Source organism: Molossus molossus, unplaced genomic scaffold, assembly GCF_014108415.1.
Source record: "Molossus molossus isolate mMolMol1 unplaced genomic scaffold, mMolMol1.p scaffold_m16_p_19, whole genome shotgun sequence".
NCBI classification, from domain to species: domain Eukaryota; kingdom Metazoa; phylum Chordata; class Mammalia; order Chiroptera; family Molossidae; genus Molossus; species Molossus molossus.
Window position 1 is genome coordinate 3,611,295 of NW_023425354.1, and position 15,790 is coordinate 3,627,084.

A 15,790-nucleotide genomic window follows, 5' to 3' on the forward strand; every position below is an offset into this window, starting at 1 on the left:
GGCTCCCTCCCAGGTAGGTGCAGGGCCGAGTGACACCGTGACCCCCAAGCGGGATTCACCTTCACTCCCCTGCGTGCCCACACACGGAGGGCGTCTGCCCATCCCCTCTGGGCACCGGAGCTTCCTCCCCTGTAATCAAGTCCCCGGAAGGCACCAGAATGCTACTCCAGGGAGGTGACCGGCGGCCTTGAAGACAGAGTCCGGCTCGGCAGCGAGAACACCAGCCACACGGTGGGCGCACGAACTGCCAACCAGCGTCCCCAGTGCCGCCGCCCAGACCCCAGCGCCAGAGGCAGGTCCCCGCCCTGTCCCGGACTTCAGCGCCAACAAGCTGGGCATTCAGCGTCGGCCGTGCTTCAGCAGCCCGTGGGGAAGTGAAGGAAAGAGAGAGGAAGGAGCCGAGTTTAAATAACAGCAAGACCAAGCGCGGGGCAGCTTCCGGAACAGTACATGCCACGACCTCAGAACAGCCAGGAGGAAGAGAAACAGGTCCTCAGAAATGAGCAAGGGACCCCAGGGCGCTGACTCCCCGGAGCGTGAGGAGCTCTGGGCGGGGGAGTGGGCGTCAGTGGGAGGAGGGCGCGCCTACCTGAGATCCGGTCTCTCTCCATCACTACGATATACTTAGCAGCAGGCGGAGTCCAAGTCCCCCTCTCCAGAGGCGTCCTCCCTCCTGCCTCCTCCTCCTCCTCCTCCTCCTCCAAAAACACTCTTTGTCTGGCCTAATTTCTTCAATCTGCTGCAATCTCGAATGCATCCAAATTACCACATTTCCATGTGCTGATCATATGTTGGTGCTCCACACTGGAGCTGCATTGTCTCCGGCCTGGAGCGAGCAGGGAGCGAAGGGGAGCCGGAGAGAGGAGGAGCCGGCGCCGGTGTGGGCCTGGAGGGCTGCGCGGCCGCTCCGTCCGCGGCTGGTGAGCAGCGAGGACCAGCGACGGCGCCTCTGGGCTCTGCGTGGTGGCTCCCCGCTTCCGGCGAGCCTCCTCTCCACCCACTCCGGCCCCGCCGTGTCTGCTTGCTGCTCCTTTTTAATATCCACTTGGAGAAGCTTAACTTAGCCTCTTGGAAACCAGCTCACAGAGTCAAATTCCTGGCGACGTCCAAAGTCTTTCATTTTCCAGGTCCCGCGATGCTATGGTTTCCTCTGGTTGAAGCGGCTGAACAGCCTGGTCCTGGGCCCGCCCGGCACCTGAAGGAGGGGCCGTGGTGCCCCGGGCAGCGGCCCAGGGACAGCTCAGGAGCACCTGCCCCGAGGAGCCCCCAAGTGCCCGGCAGCCTGCGGTGGCAGAGGCAGCTGGCCGCCCCACCCCAGCGAGAGGGAGAGGGGGACAAAGACTTCCTGGAAGATTCCCCACCACACTCATGAGTCAGTGAGTCTCCCGCTGTCCCCTGGGAGGGACCAGGGCGCCTCACCACCAGTTTTCCCAGACTCAGCACCTCTCCCGGAGGGGACGGGGCCCAGCCCAGGCTGGGGGTTCGAGGGCTGCTGACCTGGCAACCTCGGGGGCCCCACCAGCACCTGGTCAGGGTCAGAGCTGGGGGGCTGGGGACAGCCCTCTGCTCTGTAAGCTGCATTCGCCTTGCTGTGCAAGCAGGCAGCCCTCGGCGGAGACAGAGACGGTTCTGTCTGCCCTGTTTGAAGAGGAGGCGTGTTGGCGCCCGCGCAGGACGCTCGGGCGATTTCACCGCGCGCTCCAGATTTTCCGCTTTTCTTGGAAACCGGAGGGCATGTGGCCATGGCGGTGAGCCTGCCTGCCTGGCCACGTGGCTGGGGTTGAGGACTGCCACCCCTCTGGATGGAGCCAGGGCTTCCCGTGTGCCCTGGCCCCTAGGGCCCTCGCTCGCTTTCACTGTTCGCCACCCCTCCCCCGCAGCCTCCGCGTGTGGCCCCTGCCCGACGTTGCCCTGTGAGCTGCGTGTTCGCTCCGCGGGGGCCCGTGCTGGAGGGCAGGGCCAGTCCCCACCTCCTCCTGCCCAGGATGAGACCCCAGTGCGGTATGCTGGGTGGCATCTTCCTGGAGTGGGGGCGATAATTCCAGGCTCTGGGCGACACCAGATGGTGACCACATCCCCCTGGGCACCCCCAGGAGGGCCTGGAGGACAGCTCCAAAGGCAGCCTGCACGGGGACCAAAGGTGGGCACAGTGTCTCAGCCAAGGGGAGCCTGGGGGCTCAGCACTGTGGTGAGCTGAATAATGGCCCCAGCGACATCATATCCAAATGCCCGGAACTTATCTGGAGAAGGGGTCACTGCGGATGGATTCAGCGAAGGACCCTGAGACGGAGAGATGATCCTGGATTGCCGGGTGGGCCCTAAATGCCATCACATGTACCCACAGAAGAGGGAGGCAGAGAAGGTCAGACGGCGGGACGGGTGGGGTGTGTGAAGCGGCACAGAGAGCGATGGGGAGGCGCTGGCCTCGGCCTTCGGAGGGATGCGGCCGCCGGCCCAGGGGCGCCGCCGGCCCCCGAGGTGGGGAGAAGCCAGGAACAGTCTCTGTAGAGCCTTCAGAGGGAGCGCGGCCTGCGGACACCGTGAGTCCAGTCTACCGGCCCCCAGAACCAGGAGAGAGCACACGTCCGGGGTGGGGAGCCCCCCAGAGTGTGGAACTTTGTTGGCGCCGCGACAGGACGCTCAGTCCCAGGAGAGCCCCGGACACAGGAGCCAGCTGCATAGCGTGTTTGGCTGAGGACAAAGCTCGTCAGACCGACCACCGACAATCAGTTAGTGAGAGCAACAGGAATCGTGGAAGTGTGGGGTTTATTTCATCTCTTTTCCGATTTTAAAAAACCTTCCTGTCTGGCCCGTGTGGCTCAGTGGTTGAGCGTTGACCCCTGCACCAAGAGGTTGCTGGTTCGATTCCCGGTCAGGGCACATGCCCAGACTGTGGGCCAGATCCCCAGTGGGGGCATGCAGGGGATGGCCAATCGATGTTCTCTCTCATCAATGTTTCCTTTTTTATATCCTCACCTGAGGACATTCTTGCATTTATCTTCAAATAGAGCAGGAGGGAGAGAGGAGGGAAGAGAGAGAGACATCGATGTGAGAGAGACACCCCGACTGGTTGCCACCCGCACGACCCCATCGGGGGCGGGGACAAACTGCAACCCAGGCACGTGCCCTCAGTGGGAACCAAACCCGGGTCTCTCTGGTCTGCAGGCCGATGCTCTAACCGCTGAGCCAAACCGGCCAGGGCTCTCATAGATGTTTCTCTCTCTCTCCCTCTCCCTTCCTCTCTCTCTAAAAATAAAGGGAAAAAAATTATTTAAACAAAAAAAGAAACACCTCCCTTATTGGCTTTTCGATGATAAATGTAACACGTGTTCATTGTATTAAATTTAGAAACTACAGAAAAGCTATAAAGAACCCCTCTAATACAGGGGCACTCTCAGCACCAACTCCAGCAGCAGGCCCAGGCCGGCGGGCGGGCCCGGACGAAGGGCCGGCCGTGGCCCATCCGTGCCGGCGCTCCCGTGGGCGCCAGCGGGCACGCTGTACATTTCGTTGCTGTGGTCGGCGTAGCTGCTGAGCACAGCGCTGGCCCTCGGCTCCCCCGGCGTAGTTTGGCTGCGCGCCCTCCCCCCACCGTGCCTGGAGAGCCGAGCGTTCTGGCCCAAGCGGGGGATTATTTGAAACCAAACACCTGGCAGCACCGATCGGCTTGGATGAGACGGGTGTTAGTCAGAGCAGCTCAGAGGCCGGCGCAGAGGTGGGGTGAGGCCGGGCAGTGGGAGAGGGGGCACAGCCAGCCCCCCCAGTGCTCACGGAGCCCTGGCCTCTCTCCAGCACCCACCACTCAGGGGCAACTCACCAGGCCAGGCCCCAGGCCCCAGGCCCCACAGTGGGCTCCCACATGGCCCCGTCCTGAACCCGGGCAGGGCTCTGGGTTCCACAGCGTCCTCCCTGTCTTAGAGTCACCAGCAGCCCAGCGCAGCGAGGGGTGCAGCGAGGGGCGCAGCGAGGGGCGCAGTGAGGAGCGCAGCGAGGGGTGCAGCAAGGGGTGCAGCGAGGGGCGCAGTGAGGGGTGCAGCGAGGGGTGCAGTGAGGGGTGCAGCGAGGGGTGCAGCGAGGGGCGCAATGAGGGGTGCAGCAAGGGGCGCAGTGAGGGGTGCAGTGAGGGGTGCAGTGAGGGGTGCAGCGAGGGGCTGGCCTCCTTTCATCCAGCACTTCCCAGTCGAACCAGCGCATGCCACCCAGGGAGGCAGCACCCCCAGACCACAGCTCTGGGTGCTAGCCAAAAGCCCACTCCCAGCCATCCCAACCTGCCCGCGTCCTGGGGTGGGCACCCTTGCCCAGCAGCCCCTCCCGGACAGTTCTCAAGGTGGTGTCTCTGTCCTTCACGCCACAGACCTGCACCCGTGATGGCCATCCTCCCGGCCCCTTGCTTTCTGATGTCACCGTCACCTCCGAGGACCCCGTGCCGGGCGAGAAGGAAGGGTGAGGACCACTTCATCTGTAAAGACACTGCTCCGGCCCTGCCCCAAGCAGCCAGCTGGGAAGGGACACGGAGGTACAAGGTGCCAGGCCAGGAGGACAGGGGCAAGCATCCGGTGACTCGGCCGTGAGCAGCAGGGGCCTCGGGAAGGACAGGACGGACCTTGCTCCCGGTGCATGTCCTGGGAAGGGGCCCTGCAGAGGGCTCAGCTGGGCTCAGCCTTCACGCCCCTCCGCCAGCCCCTCCGCCGGGCAGACTCGCCATTCCTCCCAGAGGAGCTCCAAGCTCTCACTTTGAGAGACTCCACTACCGAAGTTTGCTTCCCTGAGTTAAAAATAAAATGCTCCACCCCTCCCCTGACCTCCTGTGGCCACTGCTACCGTACCTCCCCGAGCCCGGGCAGCCGGCCGAGCCCCTCGGGCGGCCCCCGTCTGGCTGGCTGCAGCCTCCCAGAGCAGGAGTCCGGGCCTGGGGCCGGCACATTCCTCTCCGGAATCTTCTCTCCGCTTTTCATTGTGCCTCAAGTTTCGGCTGTTCCTAAATAAATACAGCCCAGCGACCCTACCCCCGGGACTGCGGCAGGGTTGACTGGTGCAAAGGCCTGGGCTGGCCTGTTGCTTTGGGAGCCCTTCCAGGTCAGGGTGGAGAGAAACCAACACAACGAGAGACGCAGCCCAGACCGGGCGGACCCTTCTGCCGCCGGCCTCGCGCTCGGCCGTTCATCCCGGCTGCAGCCAGGCCGGGGCCGCGGGCCGGCGCATCCTTCCCCAGCGTGCCGGAGCTGGTGCTGCGGGACCCAGGCCCTTGGGAGAGTCTGCCCTGGGACCCCTGAGTGTAAACCGCCCCCCTAGAATACTAAAAACTCTGCCAAGAGCTGGGCTTTCCGTTCCCACTGGCAGCCCAAGGCCCGGCCTGCCCGGCAGGCGCCCGGCCTGCTGGCCGGGGGGGCGGCCAGTGTCAAGTACCCAGGCCCGCACTGCCCAGCAGAGCTTCCTGGGACGAGATCCTGTGTCTGGGGTCCAACGTGGCAGCCACGGGCGTCTGCCGGGCACTTGCGATCCGGCCAGTGCTACTGAGGAACTGAATTTTAATTTTGTGTTAAATCCTTCCATTTAAACACTCTGCCCTGCAGGACACGGTGCGCCGCTCCTCTGCCCCTCCCCGGGGACGGCGTGTTCTCCATCAGTTTCTGCCCCGGACGGCAAACAGAAAGAAAGGCCACGCGTCGATCAGGGCAGGAGGAGGCTGGTGCTTCTACTGGAACTTGTTTTTGGCCGAGTCCCCCGGGCTTCTCTCTCTGAGTTCAGCAGCACGGGCTGCCCGCCCGCCGTGTGCCACGGGAGTGCCCAGCCTGGGGGGCAGGACGTGGAAACTGCCGAGGCCGAGCTGCTCCGGGGGGCAGACAGGAGGGCGCCCCCAGCGGTGAGAAGGTGGGGAGCTGTGACCCACGGGGCAGCTGAGACGGGGTGCAGGACGGAGCGGCGGGACAGGGTGAACACTGTCCTCGGCGTTGAGTGTACCCCGTGGGGAAAGGAAGCCCAGGGTCCTTTTTTATCTCTTGACCTCTGGACTATATGCTGGCCGCCTCCCCCGTCAGGGTGCCCCGCTTCTGTGGCCTTAATGCCTCCGAACTCTGGTGTCGCTGACCTCAGACACCACGTTGCCGTCCACATCCGTGGGCGGTGGCCGTTGGGGCGATTTGCATGCTGTTCCTGTTGTCCGGGGCGGCTCCAAGATCGAAGTCCTCGCATTTTTCCAACGGGCAGTGGTAGGTGGTGGTCTCAGCCTCCAGCTGGACCTTGAGGTTCGCAGGGCCTCCGACTCCGGGCCTGGGCCAGCTGACGCCGAGGGCAGCAGGATCCCGCCGAGCTCTTTTCTCCAGCTCCCTCAGCTGTTCTGCAAGCTGGCCCTCAGAGGTCCCCGCGAGTCCCGGTGAGCCCTCCAGGGCTGGCCCGTCCATCACAGCTGCTCCTGTCTCAGCCGTCTGCGAGGTGACCACTGGGGCCTCCCCCAGTCTGCTGGGACCGGTCCTTGTCCAGTTCCTCTCGGTTCCTCGGAGCCAGCTCGTCATCCTGGGCCTGGAGGTCCGCCACGGTCTTGCTGAGGTGCTGAGGTCGGGGGCGTCCAGCTCCACGGTCATCCCCGAGCTGGCCGTCTGGTTTGCAGACGATCGGCGTCCTCCTCGTGGTTCTTCTCCACGAAGAGCAGCTCCTCCCGGAGAGCCTTGAGCCCTGTCTCCAGCTGCGGCCGGGTGACACTGGCATCATCAGTGACCTCTCAGAGCCCATGGATGTCGCCCTCCCGGACGGGCGCATGGCCAGCCCCATCTCACACTTGACAACGAGGTCATCCGCAGCCAGACGGGCGCTGTCAATCTGCAGAGCGATGTGAGCACTGTCCACAGGCCTTGCAGAGATCCAAGCCCACAGGTCCTTCACGGTCATGCCCCGGCCTCTGGCGTGGGCTCCTCCTCCCCGGGTGTTCCCGGATTTTGCTCTTCAGTCTCCATGAACAGCCTCCGGGCTCCTCACCTCTCCAAGTAGCAAGCCAGAGGGTCATCAGGCATCACATAGTCTCCTCCTCGCTCTGCACGCCCCGTGCCCGCATGACGCTCAGCCGCCCGGATACCGGGGTCGCGGGACACAGAGACCCGGAGCCCGCGCACCTGGTGTGGCAGAGGCGCCGGCCGCGCTGCTGGCCTGTGGCTGGGGACTGCACGGAGCCCGGGGTGGAGCGGAAGCTCACGTTGCTCCGGGAGGAAGGCGAGAGGCCCAGACTCAGGTTCAGGCCGGGGCTCTTCAAGTGACAGGACCAGCACCAGGTCTGCTGTCAACAGTCACCTGGGCGGAGCCTGTCATCCAGTCTCCGGCACAGGCGGGACTTGGCAAATGCCCACCGCATGGGAGGAGCCCCCGCGGGACAAGGGGTGGGATGGGAAGGGACACCAGAGGCCTGACCAAGTCATGGCCCCTCCCAGGGCTCTTTGGGGGGAGAGTAAGTGGACAAAATTTTGGTAACCTATTGACCTGGGGATGCTTGGGGGACGGCAGAGGTCAAGGCCGACACTGGGCACCTGAGTGGGTCGCAAGGCTGAGACGTGCGGAAGGAAGGAGCCGTCGTCAGCGACGGGAGAGGGAGCAGGAGCCCAGGAGCCCGTGGGAGCCCAGGGGCAGCCCGGACTCTGGCCACGCCTTCCCTGACCAGCTCCCTGCCACAGAGCCCGCTCCCTCCCCTTTGCCCTCGTGGCCTGAAACAGGACACCTGGCCATTCAGCACGTGTCCTGAGCAGCTCTCTGCCAGGCGGCGAGCCCGTGGCCTGGGGAAACAGGGAGGGAGCTGCAGCCTCACCCTTCCAGCACTGACGGCCTGAGGATGACGTCTGGCTGGTGTCCGCCGCTGAGCCCTCCCCGGGCGGGGCCCCCTCGGTGGCCTGGAGCAGGGCCCTCGCCTTCCACCCTAAGGACAGGACTTGTGGCTGGGAGGGAGGAGGCGGGTGGGGAGGGAGCCGGCCCGGACAAGCAGCATTTCAGGGAAACCCTTCTGTGCGTGGATGTCCACCAATAGCCGGGCGGGAGGCACCCTCGCTTCCTGGAGCTGCCAAACGGATCCCCATAAACCGAGGGGCTTGAAACAACAGAACTGGATCCTCTCTCAGCTGGGGGGGCGGATTCCAAATCCCACTGTCAGAGCTTCTGGGCAAACCCTTCCCGATTCTCCCAGCGTCGGGCGGCCTCGGGCGGCCGCGGCTCATCACTCTGACCTGCCCCTGTCCTCACGGGGCTTCCTCCCCCGGTGTCTGTCTCTCCTCTTCTCAGAAGGACCAGCCACCACATGCAGGGCCCAGCCTGGCCCTGACATGACCTCATCTCGAGGTCCGTAACTAACCACGTGTGCAGAAGACCGACTTCCAGGCCAGGCCTCTCTCTTTGGTTGGGGATGGCCACGAACTTGGGAGAGGGGCACAGTGGAGCCCATACAGAAGGGACGAGGGTGGGACCGGGAGGAGCCCCCCAACCCCAGAGGCATCTGAAGGAGGAACAGCAGGTCCCAGCCGCACGCCGGACGTCAGGGCAGGAGAAGGCCAGCTGGCTGGGCGGGGCCGCAAGCTGGTGAGGCAGCAGTGCCTGGGAACCAGGGCAGAGGTTGGCCGCAGACTGTGGTCTGGGAGGGCAGCGGCCCAGAGTGGCTGCTCAAGGCCCAGGAAGTGGGTGAGCGTGGAGGAGAAACGGGAAGGGCCCCTGGGAGGGCCGAGGGTGGGCGTCCCCGTAACCCAGCCCATCGGCCCCAAGAAGCAGGCTGTTCCCGCAGGGTCGGCGATGGAAGACGCCTTCACGGGCCTCCCGTCCGGCAGCCCTGTGCCGATAAGTTTGTCTGCTCCTGCCTCCCACACCCACCTCGAGGAGCCCTCGTCTGCATCCAGGTCAACACACTAAGCTGCAGGGATCCACGGGGACCCACGTCAAAGTCACCCCGCCGTGCGAACAAGCCAAGAGCAGTCCCCGACCCCCCGGCCACATGACACGCCCTGACAGTGCTCAGGATGAGACATGCTGCTGCGGTGACACGTCCTAAACTCGGGGAGGCGGGGGGCTCGGCGGAGCAGGGGCGTGGAAAGGGTCTCCGGGCTTGGGTTACACCTGTACCTCCCAGTTCTAAAGTAGGAGGGGTGGGCGCACAGGCATCATGTTTTATATATATATATATATATTTTTTTTTCTTTCTTTTCTTTATTGATTTTAGAGAGAGAGGAAGGGAGAGAGAGAGACAGAAACATCGATGAGAGAGAACATCGACTGGCCGCCTCCTGCATGCCCCCCACTGGGGATCGGGCCCACAACCTGGGCATGTGCCCTGACCGGGAATTGAACCGGAGACCTCTTGGTGCAGGGTCGACGCTCAACCGCTGAGCCACACCGGCCGGGCTATTCTTTATATTTTCCTTCGTCTAACCATTCTGTTTATACAAGAAGACAGAAAACGAGCAAGCTTGTCAAAAGATTGACCGGGTGTGGTCCGAGCAGAGGGACTGTGGCTCATGGCAGAAACAGCCACCCCTGGCCTGGTCCCCACTCAGCCTCGGGAAACCGACAAGGACGGAGGAAGCACCGTGTGGTACGCAGCCCCCCCCCCCCCCCCCCGCAAGGCTCAGAGGGGAGGGCTGAGCGGCCGGTGCGGGGAGAACCCCGCCTGGAAGAGCCTGGGCCTCGGAGGCGGAGCCTGCAGCCGGAGCCGTAGCGGGAGATAAGGGAGGGCGTCTGGGCCGGGCCCGCATGGCCCGCAGAGAGGGTTGCCTGTGTCAGCAGGCTGTCCCATGCGAAACCCAGATCACCAGCTCCGGGCTGCGCCTAATTATGCCTTCGGCTTCCAAGCGGAGCTGGGGCCGCAGTGGCCAAGTGCTGACAGCACAGAACTGGCCGGTCTGAGCGCAGGGCCATGGCCGGAGCAGGCCCTGTCCACCGGGCCAGCCCCGGGCGCCAGCCTCCTGCGTGCGTCACTGCCCCGGCAGGCGGGGGCCGCTCCCCGGCCCGGTCCTCGGAGGGAGGAAGAGGGAGCGGCCCCGAGGAAGGCTCCCCAGAAACACAGCAGCAGCCAGGCAGTCCAGTGGTTAGCAACCCGCCATGCTGAGGGGGCCGGATTCTGCTTCACCAAGATGTGAGTCGCTCCCCTGCCCTGAGGGCCTCCAGCAGGGCGTCAGCCTCTCTTCCGTCCAGGCCTATCCGGCTCCAAAGGGGCCTCAGACACACACGAGTGGACATCAAAGCCCCCACATAACATCACATCACCCCCACTTCCACCCCATTTCCTGCAAAGAGCTGCCCCTCCGCCACCCCACAGGCCTGGGGTGCCCAGCCCCCGGCACGTTTTGGCCTCCGGAGGATGGACGTGGGGAGAGGTTTGCATGGCCCCGAGGGACGCTGGGTACAGGATCCGGGCTCCGGGGTTGCCAGATGGTCTAGAAATGTCAGATTTTTACAGCCACCAGTCACATGTAGAAATTAACTAAAATCAAATCAGTTAAATAATTCTATGCAAATGAGTGAATAAATGAAATACACGTGACAAGGTAGACTTCAGCCGCTCAGTGGTCACGGGTAGCTCGCGGCTGCCGCGGGGGGAGTACGTGTGACAGTGTCCACCTTCACAGGGGTCTGCGGGACAGGGCTGGTCTGGAAGGCGGGGTGGGTACAGGCGGCACACCCCTGCTCCGGCTCCGCGGCGCCCCTCCCTCCGTCTTGCCGGGGGTCTGGCACCCAGCGGGCCCTCGCACATTTCTGCTCTTCCCAAGGAGGGCGCCGGCTCCTCCTGGAGGCCCCTCCATCTCCGAGCCCAACACCTGTGAGAAGGGGCCCTGAGGACAAACACCGGCCCTGGGCCCGGCTGCTGGGCCCCTGTGATGGTCACACGGGGCCAGGTCGCGGAAACCAGGGATCTGGTGGGGAGAAGCCGCACACACTCAGCCAGGCGCCAAGGCTGGGGGCAGAGCCCCGGCGCCCTCCGACCCCTGCCTGCCCAGCCTGGGCCCCGAGGTCGGGAGAGCCCTTCCCAGCCTGAGCGGTAACTCCTGATGCAGTCAGACAAAGGGGCCACGCTGGGCAAGCCACTTACCCGGGCCAGTCGAGTCACCGAGCTTCCGGAGACGGCCGCTGGATGTCCGTGTGACTCCTGAAGACAAAGGCAGAGGATAAAGGTCACACGAGGGCTCTGGGTAAACGCTGGGCCTCTGGTCCCGCCGGGGGCTCCAGAACCAGGAAGCGGTCCCTTGTGAGGCCAGAGGCCCTGGGCCTCCAGGTGACACCCGGGCCCAGCAGCCACCTGCAGTGACGGCCACCACCACCGGGCCGAGGCCAGGCACGGGGCCAAAGCCTTCACACGCATTCCCCCCCAGGCCCTCCCTCGCCCGTTCTGCTGATGAGGGTGCTCCGTGGGGTAGTCACTTGTCCAGGGCCACCAGCTACGAGGCCAGAAGGAACCCAAGTCCGTCAAACTCCAGACTCGAGTTGGTTCGGGTGTGCCAGGGCGCAGGGCTGTGCGGGACGCAGAGAGGAGGTGGCCTGGGGCAGTCCCTGGTGTGGCCGTGTCTGCCTGTCCGAGGACGGGGTTTCCCTGGGACGGGGTCTGCAGCACAGGGCAGCAGGGCTGGGCTGGGGCTGGATTTGAGCTGCTCTCTTCCCCGCCCCCCGGGGGGACAAGGGCAGAGCCCAGATGAGCACGTCCTCCTGCCGCGTGGGCTCGCTCCCCGCACACCCTGGCTCAGCGCGCCACCCTCGGCGAGGTTAGGCCGGCGAGCCCCGGCTCGAAGAGACCTGCTCAGGCGCTGAGCCACACGCACCCGGAGGTGCAGGACGGGCTGCGGGGTGGCGGTGGCTGCCAGCCACGTCGCTGTCGGGTCGCGTGCTCCGGGGGGGTGCCCCCTGGACCGCCAGGCCGGCCTTCACAGCTGCAGGCTGCCCCCGGTGGGCCCGGCAGAGGCCTTTCCCACAGGCAGCAAGACGGCTGCAGCCGAGCCTGCTGCTCAGGAGCGACCCCGGGCAGACCCAGGCGCCCAGCGCCCACGGCCCGCTGTCTGGCACCACCCAGATGGCCCCCCAGCAGTCCCCCGGGACAGGCTCCCACAGTGCCTCTCCAGGTGCTCGTCCATTAGGTCATTCACCCCACGCAGCCCTGAGCTGGACCGGCTGGGAGTGAGGGCGGCCGCGACCTTCCGAAAGGTTCCAGAGCCCGAGGCGGGCGATGTCGGCCCGACACAAAGGGACCAGGTGGACAAGCCAACCCTCGAAGGAGGGCCAGGTGGACGCTGTGTGGCCACGGCCACGGCTACTGCCCAGGCCCGAGCCACGGCCACGGGTCCACACTCCACGCACTGGACCCGCAGCCCCACGGGCAGGCTGAGGGAGCGAGGATCGGAACCCCCCAGCTGCCGCACACCCCCAGTCCCAGCCCAGCCACCTCGGCGACTGTGAAGGGTCACTGTGCATGTCAACGTGACCGGACCACAGGGTGCCCAGACACCTGGTAACATTTTCTCTGGGTGCCTGTGAGGCTGTTTCTGGGTGGGACTAGCACGCGAATCGGCGAGCTGAGTCGAGCATGTCGTCCCCCTCTTCCCACCCACTGAGGACAAAGGTGGGGAAGGGAGACCCTCTCTCGGCCGGACTGGAACGCGGGTCTCCTCCTGCCCACAGACACCTGCACCATCGGCTCCCTGGTCCTGGGCCTTCGGCCCTGGGCGGGAAGCCCGGCTTTCCTGGGCCCGGCCCACCGGCCGCAGCGGGCCTCCAGGGCTGCGTCACTGCTGAGCCCGTTCCTGATAACAAGCCTCCTTGCAGAGTCTCCCCGCAGCTCACCTGCTGGTTCTGCTCTCTGGGCACCCGGGGAACCCAGTGGCCTCACACCGCAGAGGTGGTAGCACCCCCCGTCGGTGGCCCCCCGACTCTGATGACATCTGCTCACCTCTGAGCGATGAAGACCCCGTCCTTCTCGGAGGTGAACCAGAGGCGGGGTCCCGAGCCAGCCCCGCCAGGGAGAGGCCGGGCCACAGCACAGACCTGCGGGGCGGGGGGACCAGCAGTGGCCCCAGAACCGACAGCCCCCTTGCGGCCGGGACAGGGCTGCCCGGGGTGGCTCTGGGGGGCTGCCCGGGGCAGGAGGACAGACAGCCTGGCCCCGAGGATGCTGAGGCCAGAGGAGTGAACCCGGTGCCCAGCCCCAGCTTGTGCTGCGTCCACGCGGGCCGTGACCCCCCTCCCACACCTCATCGGGTGCTGCACTGTGTGTAATGACCCATGAGAATTATCATCCTCTGTCCCCATCCCACGTTTACGCCATGAGCTACTAGAGGTCAGCCGCCTGGGCAGAGTGGCATGGGGGCCAGCAGCTGTGCCCGAAGACGCAGGCTGCCGGGTGCGGAAAGGGTACCGGGCGCGGAGCGGCCAGCATTCCTGTGGGCTGAGTCACTTCCGGCCACAACCCCCCGGGCCAGCTGACCGACGCCCCCGGTGTCCCCTGCCTCTGGCCTCTGGACAACGGCCAAATGAAAAGGATCTGTTCAGGTGACCCTCCCCTGCCCCTCCCCCAGGCATCTGATCCCCAAGAACGCGCAGGACTCCCGTCCTCCCAACCTGATGGGGGATGGTATTGAGGGAGAGACATCTGCCTCAGATTTCCCGGGTGGAGTTTTTAGTTTATTTGCACAGTTTATTTTTCCCGTTTCCCAAAATGCACGGCTGGTGCCTGGCAGCCCCTGGCACAGAGCAGATGTAGGGCATGCTCCCCAGGTGTGGGCGGTGTGGCCGAGTGCCTGCACCTGAACACTCCCACCGCCCGGAGAGACCCAGGCTGAGTCGCCGAGACTCCACCCCACCTGGTGACGCAGGCCTGGGTCCCAGTCCCCGTCCGGTGGAGAGGCAGCTGGAAATGCCTCCGGGACATCTAACGGCTCGGTCAGTCCAGTTGAGAATTGAGTTGTTTTTATGTGACTTTAAAATAAAACATATTTGGAAAGAGAGGAGAGGATTTGAGATTCAGCTGCCTGGCGTCCTCCCAGACCAAAGTATTTGAGTTCTTAGGGGCCCGGGAGTTTGGAGTCGGACCAACAGAGTCAGAGCCCAGACCTCAGCAGGTGCCGAGGGCCCGGGACACACCTCCCTTCCTGCGCCTCAGCCTTGCCATCTGCAGAATGGGCGCGAGAACGTGTCCACTCATCTGTGAGCAGATTAAATGAGGCTGCACACTAGACACTCAGCCCAACGCCTGGCACAGAAAGATGGCCCTCAAAGATGACTTTATTGCCCAGCTGGTGTGGCTCAGTGGTTGAGCATAGACCCATGCACCAAGAGGTTGCCAGTGCGATTCCTGGTCAGGGCACGTGCCCAGGTTATGGGCCAAATTCCCAGTGGTGGGCATGCAGGGGGCGGCTGATCGATGTTCTCTCTCATTGATGTTTCTATCTCTCTCTCCCTCTCCCTTCCTCTCTAAAATCAATAAAGAAGAAAAAAAATTTTTTTAAAGATGACTTTATCATCATTATTAGTGTGTTAATTTTTAGTAGCAGTATTATTACCATTATTATTCACCAGAGATCTGTAATTAGGACTTAACAGAGCGTGGCTGCTTGTGCTGGTGCGTGTTAACCAAATGGGAGCTCGAGCACGGCACCGGGCACGTGAGAGCGGTGGGGTGGCCACCCCCAGAAAGACCGCCAGCAGTTCTGACTCCCTTCCAGTTGAGGGCAGTCCAAAGCCCCGGGCCTGACAGTGGCACACTAGAGGAAGGGGGAGTCCCCCAAATCCTGAGCAAACAGATGAGTTAGGACTCACCCGGTGCCCTCCCAGAAACTCCGCACCTGCTGTCTGCTCACCTGGGCCAGGGCAAAGGCCATTTTGTGAAGTTTAATATGTTGAGGCCACAAGATCAAGACATACTTCAGCTGACATGGAGCAAAGGGCAGCAGAGGCATCAACGCGAGGACTCGTGGCGGCCGGCATCCCAGAAAAGATATCCAGACAAGGAAGGGGGCCCCGGGTCCACGAGAGCAAGAGGGCGATCCGAGGTGCCCTGGGAAAATCATCTTCCTGTACAGCGAGCATTCGGAGCATGCGGCCACCACCACAGACTGACGGAGGAGCCTTCTTCCAGGTACACTGCCTGGTGCCCTCTCCACCCCTTTGCCACAGTCCCGCTAGGCACAGTCCCATCGGGCACAGTCCCACCAGGCACAGCTCCACCAGGTACAGCTCCACCAGGTACAGCTCCACCAGGTACAGCCCCACTGGGTACAGCCCCACCGGGTACAGCCCCACCAGGTACAGATCCACCGGGTACAGCCACACCGGCTACAGTCCCATCAGGCACAGTCCTACCAGGCACAGTCCCACCGGGCACAGCCCCACCAGGCACAGCTCCACCAGGTACAGCCCCACCGGGTACAGCCCCACCGGGTACAGCCCCACCAGGTACAGATCCACCAGGTACAGCCACACCGGCTACAGTCCCATCAGGCACAGTCCCACCAGGCACAGTCCCATCGGGCACAGTCCTACCAGGCACAGTCCCACCGGGCACAGCCCCACCAGGCACAGCTCCACCAGGTACAGCCCCACCGGGTACAGCCACACCAAGTACAGTTCCACTGGGTACAGCCCCACCAGGCACAGCTCCACCAGGTACAGCCCCACCGGGTACAGTTCCACCAGGCACAGTTCTACCAGGCACAATTCAGTTCCACCAGGTACAGCTTCACCAGGCACAGTCCCACCAGGCACAGTTCCACCAGGCACAGTGCAGTTCCACCAGGTATAGCTCCACCGGGTACAGTCCCACCGGGCACAGTCCCACCGAGTACAGTCCCAC

The 15,790-nt window shown here is 64.1% G+C and overlaps 1 protein-coding gene across 1 annotated transcript in view; it reads right to left on the bottom strand.

Annotated features, from left to right (window-relative positions):
* The window catches only part of SEPTIN9 (septin 9), a 146,572-nt gene that overhangs the window by 121,692 nt on the left and 9,090 nt on the right, over window positions 1-15,790 (bottom strand). The window contains exon 2 of the mRNA XM_036267838.1: window positions 11,048-11,104. Coding sequence (XP_036123731.1) covers window positions 11,048-11,104 — 57 coding nt within the window. The remainder of the gene's footprint in view (window positions 1-11,047; window positions 11,105-15,790) is intronic.